At 47.3% G+C, this 19565-nt stretch overlaps 1 protein-coding gene across 2 annotated transcripts in view; it reads left to right on the forward strand.

The window, feature by feature from the left end:
* The window catches only part of ERI3 (ERI1 exoribonuclease family member 3), a 127629-nt gene that overhangs the window by 38098 nt on the left and 69966 nt on the right, over nt 1–19565 (forward strand). For both annotated transcript variants that reach the window (XM_005482190.4, XM_005482191.4), the window contains exon 6: nt 13667–13739. In XM_005482190.4, the coding sequence (XP_005482247.1) occupies nt 13667–13739 (73 nt within the window). The remainder of the gene's footprint in view (nt 1–13666; nt 13740–19565) is intronic.

The raw sequence follows: 19565 nt of genomic DNA on the forward strand, positions 1-19565 counted from the left end.
CAACACTGAACCTTTGGGATGGAGTAATAAGTGGAGAAGGTGCATTTTCTACCCCTGGGTAACTTAAGCTGTTTGAAAACAGTCACCCTGAACTGGATGTAAATCAATGGTCTCAATGTCATCTGCTCACAGAGTAGGGAACCATAATGCCCTCTGCACCAGGAATCACTAGGGTGAATTCTGTGTCCAGGGTTTTAGTGAATTCAGGCAAAATGGTTTCAAAATCAATGGATCTATAATGGATATTTGGTAAATGGGTACCTAGCCTCTGTCTATATGAGAGCCCTCTAATAGCAGTTCAGGATTGTGGTGATTCTGTGCCTTGGGGAATTGAAAAGCTGGTTGGCTTGGGACTGCAATGAACAATCACTGGAGGGCTGTTTGCTGTCTGAGTTTTGTTGTTTGTGGCACGCGTGAAAAACAGGATTAGTTCCACAAAGTGTTTGTTTTCTCTTAGAATAGCTTAATTTTTCTAGTGTTAGACAGCTCTAGTGTTTCATGCTGGGTCTGAAATGTCAGCTGTCTTCCTTTGGATCCCAGCTCTTCTTACTTTGCAGCTGGAGCAAAGCAGTTGCACGTTGGCACTGGTGCTGCCCTCTCAGTGGCTTGGCTGGGAGAGATGTGCTTATGGCTTCTCTGCCTAGAGAGCTCTGCTTGAAGAATACTGCCAGCCTGGGAGCAGCATCCTTCCTCTTTCACTTGCTCTGCTGTGTGAGTCTATAGCTTTCCTGAAAATGTTTTATTTTGTTGGGATGTTTGCTTCCTGTTGGGAGCCATTTTCCTGGATGGGTTCAGTCCCTTTCCTCCTGAAGCTCCTGGCTGGCAAAGACCTACTGGGCCATCTTGAGGTCATCCCTGGTATTTTCCCTCCAGCATATTCTCATGTGCCTTGTCCAGTGACACTCTGTGTCCTCAGGAGTGGATGATGAGGTGTGTGCAGGACTTGGGAGGACACTGGAGCTGCGGACTAACTTCTTGAGCTGGGTCCATTTCATGTTGGAGTCACCTTTTTCCATGTTTGGCCCAGGTGCTGCCATCAGCAGCCTGGCACCCCAAAGGCAGTGTCACATGCTCAGACATTGATGTGGACCAGGTGTTAGCAATGATGTGAGGCATGTCGAGGTGGTAGTGGAATAAAGCAGAATAGAGAAGTCTGTGGGAAGAAGACAGACGAAGCAAGGTGATGTCCTGGCAGGGCTGTGTCCAGGAAGCTCATACTGTCCAGGACTTCATCCTGCCTTGGTCCTATCAGCTTTGCCTCTCTTGCAGCAAGGATTTCTCCTCCTCTCTGCCTGGCAGTCTGCAACACCCTTCGTTTTTGCTCTGTAGGTGCATCTTGGTCATCTCTAATTTCCTTGCTTCAGTTTTTCCATGTGCATGTTGAACCAGGTCTCGGTGCTGACTGTTGTCCAGTGTGCCCAAGATGCCTGGGCACCAGCTGAATTCAGTTCCTCATCCCTGCCTGGAGCCACATCCCTGCAAACCGGGTGCATGGAGTAGGCAGGTGGGAGGTTGCCAAGACACCTCTCCTCCAGCCCACAATGCTCCCAGCTCTGAGGAGAATTTTTACATTTTATGGACCATTTAGCTTCCCAATGGTGATCCTAATTCTTCACAGCACGTATATGCCATTTCTTGGTTATTAAAAGGACCCCTGAAAAGGAGCTGCCCTCTGAGTCAGAGCTCTTCCATGCAGTTAATTGCAGGAAGGTTTTCCTTAGACTGTGAGGCTTAATATTTCCAAGCTCTCCCTATGCTAAGAGGGTGAATTAGTACCCAGGTTTCCCCACGGCTGCAGAGACTGACCCTCGTGCACCATCAGTAAGCAGGCATAGGAAGAACGCAAGCTGGGAGTAGTTCAGGCTTGGAAATGCTCTGGAGGAAGTCCACTTGATTTCTGCACAAAGCTCAAGAGTGCTTTAAAGGTTGTCTGGCCAGGTGTCTCAGTCTTTCATCTCTATATCCTTATTTCTTGTGACACTTCAGGTGCCAAAGTAGCCTCCATTCCTTGGGGGCCCAAGCAAGCACCATGTTTACCGGGAAAGGAGTGATTACCTTGGACTTACTGACAGGTCAGCCAAAGGTTGGATGGATGGATGGACTGGAGGTGATTCAAGCAGGGAAGTTCTTTGTCAAGTCACTGTGCTGTGTATGAGAAAACAGAGGCAGCAAGCCATTAGACTGTGTATTTCAGGTGTGAGGAAGCTGCTGAGGTCCTCTGGCATTGTGAAATGCCAAGTGAAATGTTACTGCCATGTGGAGCACAGCAGTGTGTTGGAATTAATGAGTCTGGTGGAGGAAGAGCACGTGTGAACAGTCTGGAGGGTTAATGTGTGAGGATGATAGACTTAGGCAGGGGTTTGTCATCAGGATTGCTGTGTTTGGGAAGCACGTTCTAATGGCAAGACCACATAAAAAGAAATTGGGACTTGCAAGGAGAGCACTAAAAGTCATCAATTGCCGAAGTTGTTTTGCTTTTGCTGCAGGCCTGAAGCAAATTGCTGGCTTAAGGGGCTCTAAGCACCTGGGTCTTGCACTGGATTTACAGGTAAGGTGAAATTGAGAAGGTGCTAAGTAATTAATTCCTCTTCCTGTGACCAGGATGGGAGATGGTTCTGACTTGCCACTTCTCCTCAGAAGTTGCTTCAGAAGCTGGTAAGGGCTCTGGTTGTGAAACCCAGGAAGCAAAGAGGATCCCTGGGTGCCTGACAATTGCTTTTCTCTGTTGGTTCTTTCTTGCAGGCAGCCTCGGGCTGCCTGTCTCTTTGTTAAGAGAGTGACAGCAATGTGACACCGTGAAAATAATTACTAACAAATCACGGTGGTGACTGCAAACAGCTCGCTGTCTTCAGAGGCATGTCAGGGAGCATTAGAGCAGGGCCGTGGGAGCAGCAGAGCGGCTAGGGGCTCTTTCTGTGCTCTAGGCTCAGGGAAGATCTTCGGAGACCTTTGGCGCCTGCCACCCCCACATCATTCCTTCCTCGTTGGCTCTTTCTTTCCTCCCTTCCCTGCTTTTGCCATCAATAATTAAGCCCATTAACTGCACAGTGAGTCTAGAAAAGCTGCTAATTGTAAGACAGGGCTTCTGCCTTCCCTGGATTCAGCAACCAGACACAGAACAATGAAAAAAATTCTGGAGAGCTATCATGGGCAGAAGCAAGTCCAAGCTGTGTTTTCCACCTTGCAGCTCTCGTGTGTTGCCCTGGGCAGTAATGTTTATTAGCAGTGTGCCCCTAGGAATTCATGGGCTGCTGGTACAGTTGGAGAATGGCCCACGTCCTTGTCCTCAGGAACCTTCAGTCTCAGGTAAATTTGAGATAGGTTTGTATTTGTGCAGAGCATCACAGCAAATATGCAGTTACCTAGCATGTCCAGCAAAAAAAGTGAGCAGAAGAATGAGGATGTTCCAAGACACAGTAGAGATGGTGCCATTCAGTGTGACTGAAGCTGCAGGTGAAGACAATCCTTTGGGGAATAAGGAGTGAGCAAGTCACATGTGAGGAACGTGGCTGGTACCAAATAGAGCATCTGGGGGAGTTTCTGCAGGGATGAGCCCCTGTGGCTGTGTTGGAGTGGGGACCCTTCTGCAGGTCTGCACAGAGTCTGAGGGAAGCTCCCTCTAAAGCCTCTCATTATATTGATATAAAACTCCCTCCAAAGGGCAGGTCTAGCAGAGATACTGATAGGAAACTGGAAGGCAGGTGCTGGCTGAAGTGTCCTTCAGCAGCATTGATAATCAAACCCCTGGGCAAGCTTTGAGAGGGAGCTCACAGCCTCCCCTCCCTTCCTTGTTCCTGGTGGTATTTCAGTTTGAGAGCAGCCCATGTGGTTTGGCAGGGCTGTAAAGGGAGGCACGAGGTGCAGATGGGAGCCTGCTCCCAGGCGCCTGCCCTAGTGTGCAGTCTTCATTCCCATTCCCTTAGTTACTAAAGTGATTTTCCTGACTGTCACATCTGTAAATAATGTTGCTGGCGTATCTAGCAGGATGCAGAGTGGCGATGGATGGGGGAGGGCTGGCGCTGAGGGTGGCCGTGACAGCCCCTCTCCCCAGCTCATACAATATTTATGCAGGGCTGGGAGTCGGCGGCACTGACCTCTGGGTCGTGCTGTTAAACAGATCCCGCAGCCCCTGCATCCTAATTGCTGCACTTGTCCTTTGCTCTGGAGGATTCGCTGCTCCTTCTCTCCGGCGAAGCAAATACTAATGGCAGCTTGTGCTTGGAGGTGGGAGCGGTCTCTTCCCCACGAGGAAAACACAAACTTGTTTTGTGGTTTTTTGTGTTTTTCTGTGCCTGTGTAATTTGCATAGAAACCTGTGCTCAGACCCCGTTACCCAGCGTGCCAGTCTCCCCAGTGCTGACAGCATGAGAGCCCATGAAGCTGCTGTGCATGCAGTTTTGGGTTGTGTATCATCACAGGGCACAGAAAGACAGATTACCCCATCCCACTGGCTCCTATTAGGATTTCTCTCTTCCTTTTAGTGGGGAGTGGGAAGAAGAAGCAATCTTAGAAGTCAGTTGAGAGAACAGAACTGGGTGATGTGGTGCCAGAAGAGGACAGAGATGATGCCAGGAAAGAAGAGGGTTTCAAACAGAGTCACAAAACAGAATGGCATCTTTTCTTGTAGATAAATGGTCTACTTCAGTGAGTGGAAAGAGAGGTGGTGCAGAAGGCTGGAGGCTCCCTCTGTGGATATGGGGCCCTTCCCCATGCAAGTGGTACAGCCATGGCTGAAGGTGGAGACAGACCTGGCAGCAGGTTTTCAGCTGATTCGAGTGATTCAAGAAAGCACAAAAGACAAAACTTTTGATTGCTTAGATACCATGGCTTTCCCCCATGCTTTCTGGCTAGGCTCTGTCCTGCTTGGGGTTTCATATCAGGTGTCTGCAAGTCCAGTGACCTGACTGACCACCCACGTCCCTTATCCTGCTTTGCTGGGTTGGCAGGTCCCCGCTGCGACTGGAAAAGTGCTGTTTAGACTGGAGACTAATGGCCTTTAAGTGACATGATTGTATTATGTTAAGCGTCTATAGGCTTTACCATTAGGCACTAAACAGTTTATGAGTCATAGCAGAGAAGCCCTTGTCCTGAAGAGTTTATTTGCTAAATGGTCCGGACAGGCCAGGCTTGGGAGAGGCAAGGTTTCCTCCTGCCTGTCAGAGAGCAGATCTAAGGAAGGCCTGGCACAGGACATGTCTTCTTAGTTTAGAGGAGCACCTTGGCTCTAGGTCTTGTGTGTTCACGTTTCCTGGGGAAGAAATACTTCTGCAATGGGATTTGTACAGTGGGAAGAGAATAATATTTAATTTTAACTTAGTTTTTCTGCATGTTTTGGTTTTAAGGGGGCTTAGACATGATAGGTACATTCGTTTCATCAGATATATTCCCTTACTCAGTGCATAATTACAGTGTTCTGCAGCAGGAGTCTGAATGCTCCCTCTTAAAGCAGCTGGTATGCAGAGAACCAGGCGATTACTACATTAGTGTGTGTATGAAAGGCTTATTAACAGACTGTATAGACAGAGAAAGGACACATGCTATGTGTAATCAGGATCTGCTGGAGCATGATTCACAGAATAATTTAAATAGAGATTTCTAATCCAGCCACCTGTTCAAAGTAGAGCTAACTTCAAACTTAGATTGGGTTGCTCTGAGTCTTCTGCAGATGAGTTTGAATGTCTCCAGGGGAGGAGATTTTGCCACCAATCTGTTCCAGAGCTTTATTACCTGCATGGTGAAGAGTTTTTCCTGATGACAAATTGGACATTCACCTGCTGCAGCCTGTGGTCATGATGCATGACTTTCACTGAGAACAGTGTGCAATTTTGTACACTTCTCTTCATAAGATTCTGTATAATGTCACGTTTAGTAAGCAGACAGACTCTCACACCAAGGTTATGTGTAAAAATCTGTTTGTAGGGGTTTTTCATAAGGTCAGGTTTCCAAGGCTGGGGAGGCAACCTCAGCCTTGGAGACTTTGCAGTTTCTCTTTTCTTGGGGGCAGTGTCATGCGTTTCTGATGTCAAAGGGAAGTCCACCTAGTTGTTCTCCATGTTCCAGACATGGAGGGAACATGGAGATAGGGATAGTGAGAGCATTTGCTCTACTCTTCCACCAATCTGGAGTAGTGCAAATCTTCCTCCCACTGCACTTCTAATCTCAGCTGAACCATGGAGCCAGCAAGCTCTGGTTTCCTGCATGGTAATTAAGTACTTATTTAAAAATCAAGAAGCTCAGTTCTGATCCTACTATCCCTGTCTGTTTACAAACTCCAGGTAGAGTTACTCTAGATTTACTCCCACATGCCTAGCAGCGGAATCAGGCCCAGTAAATAGAGCTATGAATCTTTTTAAGAGAAGCTGTTAAGAAGTAGCACATAGATTTATTGTAGCATCATGTGTGTGCAATTGTTGATGAACATCTTCTGTTGGAGGCTGAATACCTGCTGTGTTACAGCCTTGCTTTTAATGTTGAGATAGCATCTCTGCCAGCATCTTGCTGATGCACAGACAGATACTCATAAAAGGGTCAGATTTCACTTGGTGTTAAATGCCTTCATGTTTCATTAAGGTTGATGGCAGTGGAAGGCACACAGTGCTTTGCAGGACGAGCGAGTCACAACGAGCCACTTGCCCTATGTGCTTTTTGTGGCAGAATTATGTCCCTAGTGTATACATTGCTCTGGCTGCAAAAGGCTAGCACCCTTTTCCATTCACTGGCTAGTGGCTTGGAAAGCAAGGGTCTTGAGGTTCTCTCAAATTTCTTAGTACCCAGCAAAAATTTAGAGCATAGGGATCACACTGTTAGCATATGATGGGTGTTCAGGTATTTCAGCCAATGCTACTGAGTCTCGAGTGTTAAGGCTTGCAGTTTGCCTTTTAGGCTTCCTAGGCAGGAATTTGTCTGGTAGAGGGAGAATGCAGGTCTGTCCAGAATTGGCATCACAGAAAAAGAAAAGATCTGGAAGTGCCAGGTATTAGCCTTGCTGCTTAGCCTGTGTTTTTGGCCTCATTACACTAATCCAATTAAAGGTTGATGGGAAAAGATAACGCACACTCCAGTGAAGGGGTTTGTATGGAACTGCTTTCTTTCCTGGGCATCTGGAGTGGCCCAAGTTATGTTGTGCATCACCACACCTCCTCAGGCCCTGCAGACCCACTGGTGCCTCCGTGTGCCATGGTGTGTGCTCTTCTCCTGCATTGTGTCTCTCTTATTACTAATGGAGCATGGATGCATTTTAGCTGCTGGTCAGCCCTCATTAATATCCAGAGATGACAGGTTGACATTTGTAAAGAAGACTTGCGTTGACCTTCATGTTGTGCATCGGTGCGGTTGCCGTACTGTGCCCTGTGCTGGATGCCTTTCCCTGTGCTGCCTCGGGAATGCATTTGTGTTAGCAAAGGGACCGACTGCTCTGTAACCCTTTGCTGCTGTCAGGAGTGCAGGCAGTGTGGCTGGGTGTCTCTGCATCCCTCTGCCCATTCCAGGACTGGTTGCTGTAGAGCCTCCATCCACCCATCCCAGTGAACAGGACTTTAGAGTGTTTGGGTTGCACTGTGGCTCCCTGTGGAGGTTTGTTATTTGGGAACTGGGGCATTAATGGAACACAGCTTTATGCCAATAGCAATGACCTGTCTTCTTCCTTTTCCTGGCTCTTGTCTGGGGAAGCAGCAGAAGAAAAGGCTGTGCTGCCCAGGCATCCTGAGTGCTGTCAGTTGCCTGTCTCTCCCCGAGCCCACACCATCCTGGCTTGAGGACTGCTGCAGCCTGCTCAACAATGACATTTATTAACAGAGGGGGCTTTGAAAAAAGGCAGGCTGCTCCTGCAAAGGCTTCTCGCTCTAACTCTGTCTCCTCTCACCAGCCCGTCTGAGGCAATGGCTGCTGGTGTTGAAATTCATTAGTGTTACCTGACAGGCGATGGAGGCTTGCTCTGTCTGTTCCCACTTCCCTGCTCTCATGTCCCTGCTTCATGCACGCTGATATTTAAAGCTGATGTGTGGCTCATAGGCTTGTTGCACTGTGACAAGTCTGGGGGTTGTTGAGAGAACTGAGAGGGTGGAAGGAAAGCAAAGAGGGAGGGAGATGGGACCTGTCTCAGGGTTTCTGTGAAAGCCCAGGGCTTTTCAGACCCTCTCCAGATGTACTGTCTTTCCACAGCTACTGCTTGTGAATTTTAAGAACAGCCAGGCAGATGTGGTTTGTCCGGCACTGATAGGGGGCAAAGAGAGATGGCACCGTGTGTGCTTGTGAGGGCTTATCTGGTGGAAAGCAAGAGCAGGCGGGCTCCTCTGGCCTCTTGGCTGGTCTGTGGGGCTGAGAAGTTGTGAGTGGGGAGCCAGAGGTCTGGCACAGGGTTTGTACTTCATTTTGGACAGAAACATGTTTGCACTGAGTGGCAAAGTGACTCCAGCACTGAGGAGGAGACACCTCTCTGCCAAAGCTTCCAGATACACAGGAAAGTAACCCAGTCTAACTTGAATTACTGGGATGAGGGAGTTGGGGTTTGGGGATTTTTGTGGAGGTGTATGTCAGCATGCTTCATTTTTTGTAAGCTGTGGTGTGGTTTGGGCTGTTCTTTGTGCGTGGGCCACTCTGCTGTGTGTGTGGGTGCTGTGACATCACCCTGACAGAGACCTCCTGGTTTAGCACTGTGGTTTCATCAGTCTGCAGCTGCCTCTTTGGGAGAGTATGGACCTACCTTAACTGCTTTGAATGCCTAGCTTGGCCCCATCTCATGTAAGTTCAGGTTAAGTGCAGACAGGTGCAGCTTTGCTTGTTGCAGTGCCATTTTTCTGCTAAATCAGTTCAGGTGCCTTAGCATAGGCTGTTATTCCCTTGCTAGCTCATGCTGTTGGGAGAGGACACCTAAGCTTTCCTCTTGGCTGGGCAGACATGCCACTCTACATTAAAACAGAGGAGCACCTCTGAGCTGTGTGGTCCAGAGTGTTGACCAGCCCTGCTTTGAATGAAGGGGCCCAGCTGAGGTGGTTTGACAGCTCCTCTCTTTCACCATGGTGCTGTTGTTGCTTCAGCATCCAAGCAACTTCCTTCATCAGTGAAGGATTTCCAGGGCAGGAGCCTGCCAGTGCTCTCCTTTGCAGCCCAATGCCCACGTGTTGGCCAGGACACAATTAAAATGTTCTGCATCTCTTACAATGCAAGGTCTCCAGGGAATGGATTTTTTTGGAAGGTTAAGATCAGGTCTATAAACCCCAAGATTTAATGTCCCTTTATCTTCCCATGGAGGAACTTGTTCTTTTAACTGCCTCAATATCAATACACCCTGTGTGTAGCAAGTGGCCCAATTTCTTTGTCTCCTGACATCCTGAACCCAGCAGCAGATGGACGTTAACCAGCTCTGATTAGTTGGGAGAATCAAGCATTAATTTTTTATACGCCAGAACCACCTGAGTGACGGAAATCAATTATGGCTGCCCCTCCCCCTTCCATATTAATGTGTTGGCTCTGAGCAGAGATGGAGGGACCTGTTGAAACGAGAAACCCCTATTTCTTCATTTGACCCTCTAGATAATTAGGGTTAAATTGATATGCTATCGCACTGGTGACACATTTTATCTGCCTCTGTTTGTACAAGAGGATACAATAGTGGAGGAAGGACCAATTTGTGCCCTGCTTTAGCTAACCAGACTGAGATAAAAGGTGTCACTAGTATGATAACGTTCTTGCCTCATGCTCCTTTATTGTTGCTCAATTTGCCTTTTTTTTTTTTTAATCTTGTTCTTTTTCTTTCAGTACCCTTGGTCATATTTTAACTCCATGCCATCGCATAATGACGCCCTGCTAAATGTGTGTGGAGATAGGCAACTCTGGCTGACAGCCTTCCCTGATAACCGAATTCCAGCCCATCCATCACCAGGCTGCTCTCCTTAACTTAAGGAAAGTGATAACTAAAGCAAGGCCGTTTATCACCGCCGAGCTGTGCGCTTCTTGCTGCCTTGAAGAGAGCTGGCTGGCTTCAACAGCAGAAATGCAGCCATGTCACCTCACCTCCTATTTGCATCCCGTTCATCTCCAGGCTCCATTTACCCTGCAGGGTGCTGAGGCAGGGCTGGATGGAAATCTGAGCCTGGGGTGGTGAAAGCTCTCTGAAAAGTTGCCACTGCTGATCATGGCCTAAGAAGGACTTAGATGTGCTTAGCTGATGGAAGACAGTATGCTACCTGATGTCACTTGCTCTTCTGAGCAAAGGTGATCTGCATTTTGGGAGTGGGCAGAAGTTATGCGCTCCCGTCTTTGCTTCTGGGAGGACAGAGCACCAGAGCTGCCTTGGAGGCTGAAAAATCCCACAGCCATTTTCAAGTTTCTCTATACTGAATGCAGTTTGGCTGATGGGGCAGCAAAATGTGCCATCATTTCTCCCTTACCTGAGGGAGGGCCAAATCCTGAGCTCTCTGCTAAAGCAAAGTGAGCAAGTTTGGCTCTGGCAAGAGCAAGAAGCCAGACTGAGCATAAAAGCTTATTTTTCAAATAAGTGAATGCTCAAGTGAATGGTGGGTCTGATAAATAGACAAACTTCCTTGCAGCCCATGGTACTTCTGTTCCCCAGGACAGCCACAGATGTGTCCAGCCTGGAAAAGATGATAGAGAAACTCCTGTCTGGTCTCGAGGCTGAAGAGTAGGGGGAAACACTGCAGGGATTTCTTGGAGCTGGGGAAAAGATTTTGCATGGGTATTTTCCTCCCCGTGACTACCAGGAAACCTGGGTTCTGTGCAGTGAAAGCCCCTGGTCCCCTGTGCCTGGAGTGCTGTATGTTCAGACTAGACCAGCCCCATATAGCAATCCTTTGCTAATCCTTGCTCAGTGGCTGTGACCCCAGTGGCCTGGAGCCACCAGCACTGCACCTTTCAGCTTAGGAATGGACTTATGTTTTGGTCTGTGCTGCTGACAGCTCACCCAGGTTATAACATGAGTGTTGGACTCCTGGTGCTTGAAAAACTTGAAGCCCCTCTGCTGCTGACAAGGAATGAGGGGAGCACAAGCTTGTAGGGGGAGGGGGAATGTCCTGAGGTCACACAGCTTCACAGGCAGTTTCTGGGGTTGTTACTTGTTTGCAAAAATGTGCCATTTATTTAGTTGACATATTTATTTGGAGCATTTATTTTCTCCAATTAAAGACCCACTGTCCAGCGCCCAGGGCACACTGCCATCAGTCTCAGGGTGAAAATAGAACCAGACTCTCCAGTTTGCTGAGCCTTTTGGTCCCACAGGGATGGCAGTGCTTTAGATGTCATTCGTTGCAGTGGGTGGTTTGCTGTCAATTCCTGTGGCTAACAAGAACAATGCTGCTCTCACTTCTTCTGGGCCCTATCCAGAAGTTAGGTAAATGGATAATTTTTCTTCTAACTGGAGCTAGGCTGAGACCTGTATTAATGAAAGCCTCTTGGGTTTGGATGAGAAACTAATTTTTTGTAACATACCTTTTGCTAACTTCTGTTATCGTCTTCTCTAGCTAAATGTGAGCAGACTGAAAGAGGTTGAGCTAATCAAGTGCCTATATTTAGACCAGTTGTTTGTTTTAGATGGTTCCTTTTTTTGTGATTCTTGATTTGGGCACCAGCAAAAAGCAGCTTTTCTAGAGAAAGAGCTTTCTCAGCATGCTGCTTGGGGCTGGTTGGGTCTGTTCAACTAAGGGACATCATGGACATCTGTATAATGGCTGTAAAGTGCACAGGCTAGGCTGCTGTTTGTGTGGCAGTGTGCAATTGTGAAGAGTGACTCCAGGTGCTTTATTTCAGCACAGTGGAGTCAGATGAGCTGTGCCCAGGGATGGGACTGTGCTGTCAACTTGCACTGCTTGCCCTGCAAATGCCATGGCCCTGCTCCTTGCAAGTTCCTTCTTTTGACAGCCTTCCTGCTTTCAAAGAAATTTCTCTGGACATTCTTATTCAAATGTGTTTGTATGACTTAAGTGATTGGTCCTGAATCATCACATGTACGTCTCAGAACCAGGCATTTGACTTTGGCATAGGAAGTCTATTACTTTGTTAGCCTAAGCAGGGCAAAGGTAGTAAACAGGTGGTCCCAGTGTGTGCTGGCTCTGTTGGCAGCATATTCCCAGGAGATTCCTCTGGATATGCTCCCCAGCTTCCTTCCTTTTCTTTTCCTCAAAATGGAGGAGTCACCAAGACCAGACTGCTCTGGTACTGCACTACCCTGGGTCTTACATTATCAGCAGATGCATTATCTGTGTTGCTCCTTCATCTCCTTACGTGGGGAAATGCCTGGAGAGATGCTTCTCTGTTCACCAAAGGGTTTGGAGCTGGGCTGACCACTCAGGTACTGCCTGGGATATTGATGGTGCCCCTTGGGGTGTTTACCTTGTGTCCACTTCTCGCCAGAGCTTTTTGCTGTATTTCAGTCTTGAGTCTGAAAGCTAGTCTGGGCTATTCATGCTTTCCTCCTTGGAGAGCAAGAGAAGACTTTGCCCTGGACATGGTGGTCTGTGTTCAGATGTTTGATCAGCTGATGCTGGCACTTCTAGCTTTTTCTCCTCCCCTACAATCTCCTCCTACAGCCCTCATGTGCCTGAGGAAGTTGGGAGATTCCCCACCCTCTCTGTTTGCAAAAGCTGATTCCTGGGGTTGTGACTTTTAACATGCACAAACAGCGCTAATTTAGTCATTTATTTAGTTGACATATTTATTTGGGATGTTCCTTTGCTTCACTTAAAGATCCTGTGACCAGTGCCCCAGGCATGCTCAGCAGTATGTGAATGAGCAAGATCCATCAATTACTCTTGATCAGATCAAAGTGGCCAGGAAATACTCCCATAACTCATGTCCCTGCGCAGCTTGGCTGGAGCCACACGGTTTGCGACTCAGCGTTCCCCAGCTGAGGGGCTCATCCTCGCTGTCCTGCAAACACACTGGGATTGGCACAGAGTGGGAGAAGCAGCTTTCCTGAGCTGCTGCTGTCCCTTCAGGCAACCCACCTCCTTACTGGTGCTGTTGTGTTTTGAGCCCTATTCCGTCAGCTTGCTGTAGGAAGGGGGAGAATCAATATGTGTGCTCACAGCTCTGGCTGCTGTGCTCACATCCCTAGTGAGACAGTGTGCACCACCTTGTATCTAAGAGTTGTGTCTGCTCTCTTCTTCCAAGCACCTGCTTGGAAAACAGCCTCTGCTTTCTTAGCCCTACAGCATTGCTGTCCAAAAAATGAATGCTTTGGTGCCTCCTTCCCTCCCTTATATCTCTTTTGATGTTTTAACCATAAAGGCCAAATGGAGAAGCACCAGGGCATGACAGGTGAATTGTCAGTCCTGTCTGCCCTGTAAGCTGCTGGCAGAGCAGGATGGTTTTGCAGGGATTTGTGATGGGTTTACTTAGCCAAGGAGAGCCTAGATACTCCAGTTGTGTTTGTGTGTTCGCCATTGTGGAGAAGAGCTGAGTGCTGCTCAGTACACAACTGTTCAAAATGTTTAGTCTAAAAGGTTTCAGCAGCCTGGATGTGTGTAAGTCTTAAGCCAAGCTGTACTCCCATGAGATTTTTTTGCCAAGAGCTATAGTGTTTCTGATGTGCAGCATGATGTTACAGCAGACTTGAGAGTCTTTTCCATCTCTGAACAAAATGCACTTAAGAAAACAGAGTTTGTGTTGTCAAGGCACTGATTAAATCAAACTTGCTCTCTCTTCTCTCTTACAGGTTACCAGGACAATGCCAGTACTTAGGGCTGCCGGTTGCTGATTACTTCAAACAGTGGATTAATCTGAAAAAGGTACTTCTGTGCAAACTGCCATGGTTCCTATCTCCCTGTCTCCCTCCTTCCCTTGTCCTTCACTTTTCCTCTTTAAGGAGGTGTCTAATAACTACTGCTGTTTTGCATTGAAATGAGTTATTTTCTCAGAAGCTGGGCTGAGCGAGTCCTCCAGCTCCCTATTGTATCTCCTCTAATAGAGTCTTACTGTACTTGATGGGATGTGTTCTGCAGCTGGGGAGAATCCCATTGTGGCAGGCACAGTGCAATGTCTGCATAATATTGGGACACTGTGAGACCCCTTTTCAGTGAAGGCTCTGTTGTCACCAGTATTGCTGACTTTGTTTTGTTTTGCAGCCATATAAGGCTCCTAGGAGCATGGTTCCCGTCAGATGAAATTCCGGTTAATAAATGTGGAAATACTCCAATATAAAAATCAGCATTTCTCTTTGTGGCATGGGGAAAGGGAGCTGTCTCAGCAGCACATCCACCTAAGAGATCAGTGATCACTTTGCTAAGCAAAATGCCTTGGACTGAGTACTGTCTGGTGCCTTGTCTTTTGCTGCACGCCTTCACTGGGTAGTTAAGGAGCAGCATGCTGTGCATCCACAGGGACCCCTGGCACAGCTGCTCATCGGCACAGAAAAACATGGTGATGCCATAAGTCACAATCCAAAGTGGGAAGGAAAGAACAAGTATGATTACAAGCAGGAGCAGGGTGAGGGAAGAGGCTGCAGTCTGTGCACAAGAGAAATTGGGTTGGCCCTCCTGGTTAAACCTTTAGATGAGTAAGATTCCCTTCCCCCATCCAATTTAGTGCTTTATTTGGGTTTCTGTGCCTTTTCCTGGTAATTAAGGGTCTCAGTAAGGGAATTTTCTTATAAACAGCTTGTTGTTCTTGCGGGCTTTTCTTTTGTTCTTTTATTTATTTATTGTTTTAAATGGAAGCGTGAGTGACAGGCTGAGCGGCCGCAGAAGGACAATTTGCATGATCTGTTCCGTCAAATAGGGTAGAACATGAACTTAACAAGGGATACTGGCAGCACATTCCTGGCTGAACTTGTCAAAGGGTCTTGTATTTCCCTGCTGTCAGAGCAAATCTTTTGGCTGATTGCTGGTCCTTGGTAAATGAAATCTGAAAGCACATTGGGGCATTCTGCAGTTCAGTGACCATTAATGATCGCCATTTGAAGTTCACTAAACTTCCGGTGAATGGATAGCAGCTATATAACCAGCAGGTTGATGGCTGCAGAATAATAATACTAAAAAAAAAATCCCTGTCTACTGTGATGTTTGCTAAGAAGTAGGTTGATCCAGCCATGCTCCTCCTCTGGGCCTCAGGATGAATGACTTATGGCACTTTCCCATAGTTGAAGGCTTCTGGATTTAGTGTGTTAGGAGCTGGGATTCCTCATTATGTAGATGTCCAGACAAGTGTCTCTTATTCAAGGTGAGCATTCATGTACTGCATATTAGCAAATGCTGTGATACTAAGCTGAGGGCTGCTAAGCATCCATGAAGTCCCAAGCACAGAGCTAAAGGCAGGAGCAGGAGGGAAGTTGTTACAGTGAAATGTTCCTCTCTCCAGCTCCCTGAGCATGTAGGATGGGGGCACGTGGGTTGGGTTGTCCTCCTCTGCAGATGTGTTACTTGGAAAGTAAAGCTTCAACCTCCTTCAGATTGTGCAGGAAAGGGGATGTGAGAGAGAAATATTGGTCTCCTTCCAGCCCCTCTAGTCCCTTAAAAACAATGAAGTTTTTCTGACACTGTAATACCTGACACCCTCTGAACACAGAATGGTTCCAGGGACCCTCTGTCCCTCTGGGAAGTGACCCATGTTGCAGAGAAGAGAGGGGCATCTCCTGTCTTGTGGCTAAGAACTGCTTCTCCTGGGACTTATCCTGGGATGGTGATCCATCTATGCCATGCACTGCATTCAGGTTCTTGGGGGGCAACTGCCTGTGTGTTTTCACAAGAGAGAATTGCCTGCCTAGGTAACTAATTCTGTTGAAGCAGATGGGCCCAGTGGAGACTCAGTCTCTCTTGAATGTGTCCCAGTGTGAGACAGATAGGAGTGGACAGGTGACTAGCCCCTCCATTTGTCCCTGCATAGCTCAGGTGGCCCTTTTCCCCTCCTTCTGGCACATTCCTGACCTAGAAATACCTCCTAGGCTGAATCTGCCTCTGACCTGATCCATGAAGTAAGTGAAGGTGTTGGAGGGTGGGTGGGACTTGCAGTGTGAAACTGATGATTTCTAGGTCACAGATAATGCAGAGACGTGAATGTTTCAGATCTCAAGAAAACAGGCACATATGACAGAGAGCAGTTCCTGAAGGACGGCCCCACCTGCACCTGCTGGATCTTTGAGTCTTTGCTTATGAGCAGTGATAACAAGAGGACCTGTCTGAATTAGGGAGCTCCTGCTGCAACTACCAGGCAATGCTGAAGCAGGGTTATACACAGACAAGTTTGTGTACCTGTGTGTATTGCAGTAGCAACAAAATAGGTTCCAGATTCCTCTGCCAAGGCACACACACCAGCTTCCAGTCCTCTTTGTTTCTTGTTTTGTATCATTTTAAAAAACAGTCCTTGTCTGGACTCCCTCTGCCAGAGCATGGGATGCTCCAGAGCTCAGGAGCTCTTCTTCCTGCAGTGGTGAGAGTCTTTCTGAGAGTTCATTTGCCAATAAACGTCCCTTTCCACTGCTGTGCTGCAGGAGCAGTTGAAGTGGGAACTTTGTGCCTGCAGGCAGCTTTCACAGTTTCCAAGACCTGCCTCTTGGGCAAGCTGGAGACAGGAATTGCCCCCAGTAGCTGTCATGATTACTTTGCCTCAGGCAAACCTTGTTGGATTGATCTGGCCGTTCAGGTGGTGGTGAGCTCCACATCTGACTGCTGCAGTGGTGGCCACAGTGCCTTGGGATCTGTAAAAAAGCCTTCTGTGGAGATGGGGGGGGGGGAAAAGCTGCCTGTGCACTTGACCACATTTGCTGAAATTTTACCTTGCCCTGTGCCCCCCCAGCCTGCTAATGCATCCCTTCTGTCAAGCCTGGTCGATGTTTGCTGACATTTTTAATGTCACTGAGCGATCTCGTATCTCTGGTGAACTGTCAGTGTAGAGCTGACTTGGGGCACAGAGTTTATCATGTTCTTCACTTCGATTAGCTCAGCTTGTGGGAGGGGAGCAGAAAGCAGAGGAGGCTTTCTTTGAATGCTGCAACATTTCAGATATCCCCCTAAACCATCTCAATGGAGAGCCACCATCCCATCTGCCAGCTCTCCTTAGGGACCTGTCATGTTGATCTGCAGAGGCCCTGTGGGTTAGGATTGAGGTGCAGAACCTGAGCTACATCACTGGAGCTGGATGCTCAGGGTAGAAATAACAGAGAGGGCTTCATGTCAGGGGAGAGGGGCACCAGTGGAGTAATGTGTGCAGAAAGCAGGAGGCCGTGGGTCAAGATTTATGCGAAAAGGAAAACTGCTGCAGCTAGCAGGCTGCAACCAAGGTGCTGCCCTGAGAGTATCCTCAGGTAGCCTGGGTAAACCCATTGCTGCTTATTCTAACACAAGGATCAACTCTCTTTTGTGCTCCCTCTGCACTTTCAGGAGCCTCTGTGGTTTGTTTTCCAGGTCCCATTAGAGTTAGCAGCGTGGTTGGTCCTGTGATGAATCCTCACCCCGGGGCTGGAACCAGTGCTGTGTTTGGCTGAGGACACAGTGCCTGCAATCACAGGGTGTCCAAGAGCCTGGGAGTGGGAAACCCAGCAGGCAGTAGAGTTATAGGAGCACCATTGCACCGCAGCATATCACTGAAGAGAGAGTGGTTTAAAGGAGGGAGGAGGTGGGAGAAGAGAGGTGAAGATAGATTTTCTTACAATGAGCTTGTGCAAGAAGAATGTCAGAAAGATGATGAGGGTATCAAAATGGCCAGAGCAAATATGTAACCCAGATGATCTTTATGCCAGAGGCCAGTAGCTGATGCTCAAAGATGTAACAGGGAGAGCATGGCTTGAGTCAGCTTTCTCTGATTCCCAGCAATTGTCTCCTCAAGAACTGAGAGCTGTCCCTGGACTGTATCTAGCAAAGTCTGTCTACCAGAAAATTGTACACCCTTTTCTCAATCTGCTCATGCTTTCAGTTCCTACAGCATCCTGTGGCAATGACTTTTGCTATTTAATTATGCAGCAATTATACTCTGTTTACTCGTACATTGTGTGAAAATGCAGGTCCCTTTGTTTCTTTTAAACCTATTGTCAGATTATTTTCTTTGACCTAGGTCTTGCATTGTGTGAAAGAACATGTGTTTCTAGTTCTTCTTCATGGTGTTACTCTTGATTTGAGACCTCAATAATATTCTTGCTCAATTGTCTTTTTCAATACAGCAAAACTTGTTGGAGGGCTTGCACAAAGGCACTTGTGGGCTCTGTGACTCTAGAACTGGCTTGTGGAATTCTTAACATGTATGCACTATCTTTCCTGGTCTTCCATTTATTCTCTGGATGTTTTGCAGTTAAAAGATAAGAGGAGCGGTTTATGTATCCACTAAGGGTTTGCTTTATTCCTTGTTTCTCAAATTATATTTATTTTATTTTTTGTTAAAGAAAACAATCTTCATACCCATCACAGAGCTGTCCCTTTCTCCACACAGCTGTGCTGGCATCTTTGACCATCTTTGATTTCTGTTCAGAGGGTACAGCTTGTCTTTAGATACAGTAATAGTGGCTGCTTTAGGAGTGAGAGAAGACTGGTCTTAGTTTGACATCCTCCTGAAATTCAGGGGAGTTTCTATGAAAGGTAAGAGCTGAATGATGTGTGTGGAGGAATGCAGCTTTCCATCTCTGGGCATGATGAAACAGGCTTGACAGAGCCTTTGGGAGCGCAGTGTGACCATGCTGGGTGCTGTGGCTGTGCACAGAGCTGGCCTTTTCCAGGGCCAGCCTTTACTGATCTGCAGATATTCCTGTTTGGAAGTGAACTGTTAATACACATCCACAAATATTTTAAGGTCACCTACTTGCATTGTGAAATCTGTCAGAGGAAGCATGTAATAGGATGTTTTTGTTAATATTTGGCTACTAGAAATAAACACATCTTGAACAAACAAAGATTTGCTAACAGCTTTCTGTCTCTCCTCTGAATTAACAATTCCTTCTGCCTTTGGGGTGGGAGGAAGGGCTGTGAGTACTTCTCAGGTACTTGGTGCTGAAGTGTCTTGAGTGCTTCAGATGAAGATCATTGAAATGGGTGAGAAATGGTTTATGTGTTAACCCATATATTTGGAAGTTGTTTTTGTGGGGTCTAACTTCTTGAGGACTTAGAGTGATTGTTATCAATTTCCTGTTTATTGAGTTACTGGCTGCAGAGAATATAAAATGCCTGGTAAGGTTAGAAATGCCAGAGGAAGACTCCTCAAGCAAAGTGCTTCATGGCCAGAACATTGAGTACATGAATAAATGTTCCCTCCTAACTGTGAAGAACTGTGCCCAGGGTTTGCTGGTTTGTAGCATGGATGCCTGTTCTGACACCCTGTCAAGCCTTCCTTCAGTGGCACCTGGGCTTGCTTCATTCTTCACCCCATCAGTGAAGCTCTTGGCTTTGGAAAGTCTCAGAGAGGAGAAATGGGAGAGGTTGTGAAAGGAAACACAAGGAGAAGTGTGACTCCAGAGCTAGGGAAATAAGGATATCTCTTTCACAGAGATGAGGAAAGTGTGGAATGGCACTGGTTCACAGTTGGAAGGAAATGGAAGGAATTGCTTATAACAGCAAAATGACTGTGTTTAATAAATACTTTCCTCTGTATTTACAGAAAGGCAGAGGTTGCCATATTGCTGAGCAAGAGGTTTGCTG

The sequence above is a fragment of the Zonotrichia albicollis genome, chromosome 8 (assembly GCF_047830755.1).
Source record: "Zonotrichia albicollis isolate bZonAlb1 chromosome 8, bZonAlb1.hap1, whole genome shotgun sequence".
Lineage (NCBI taxonomy): Eukaryota > Metazoa > Chordata > Aves > Passeriformes > Passerellidae > Zonotrichia > Zonotrichia albicollis.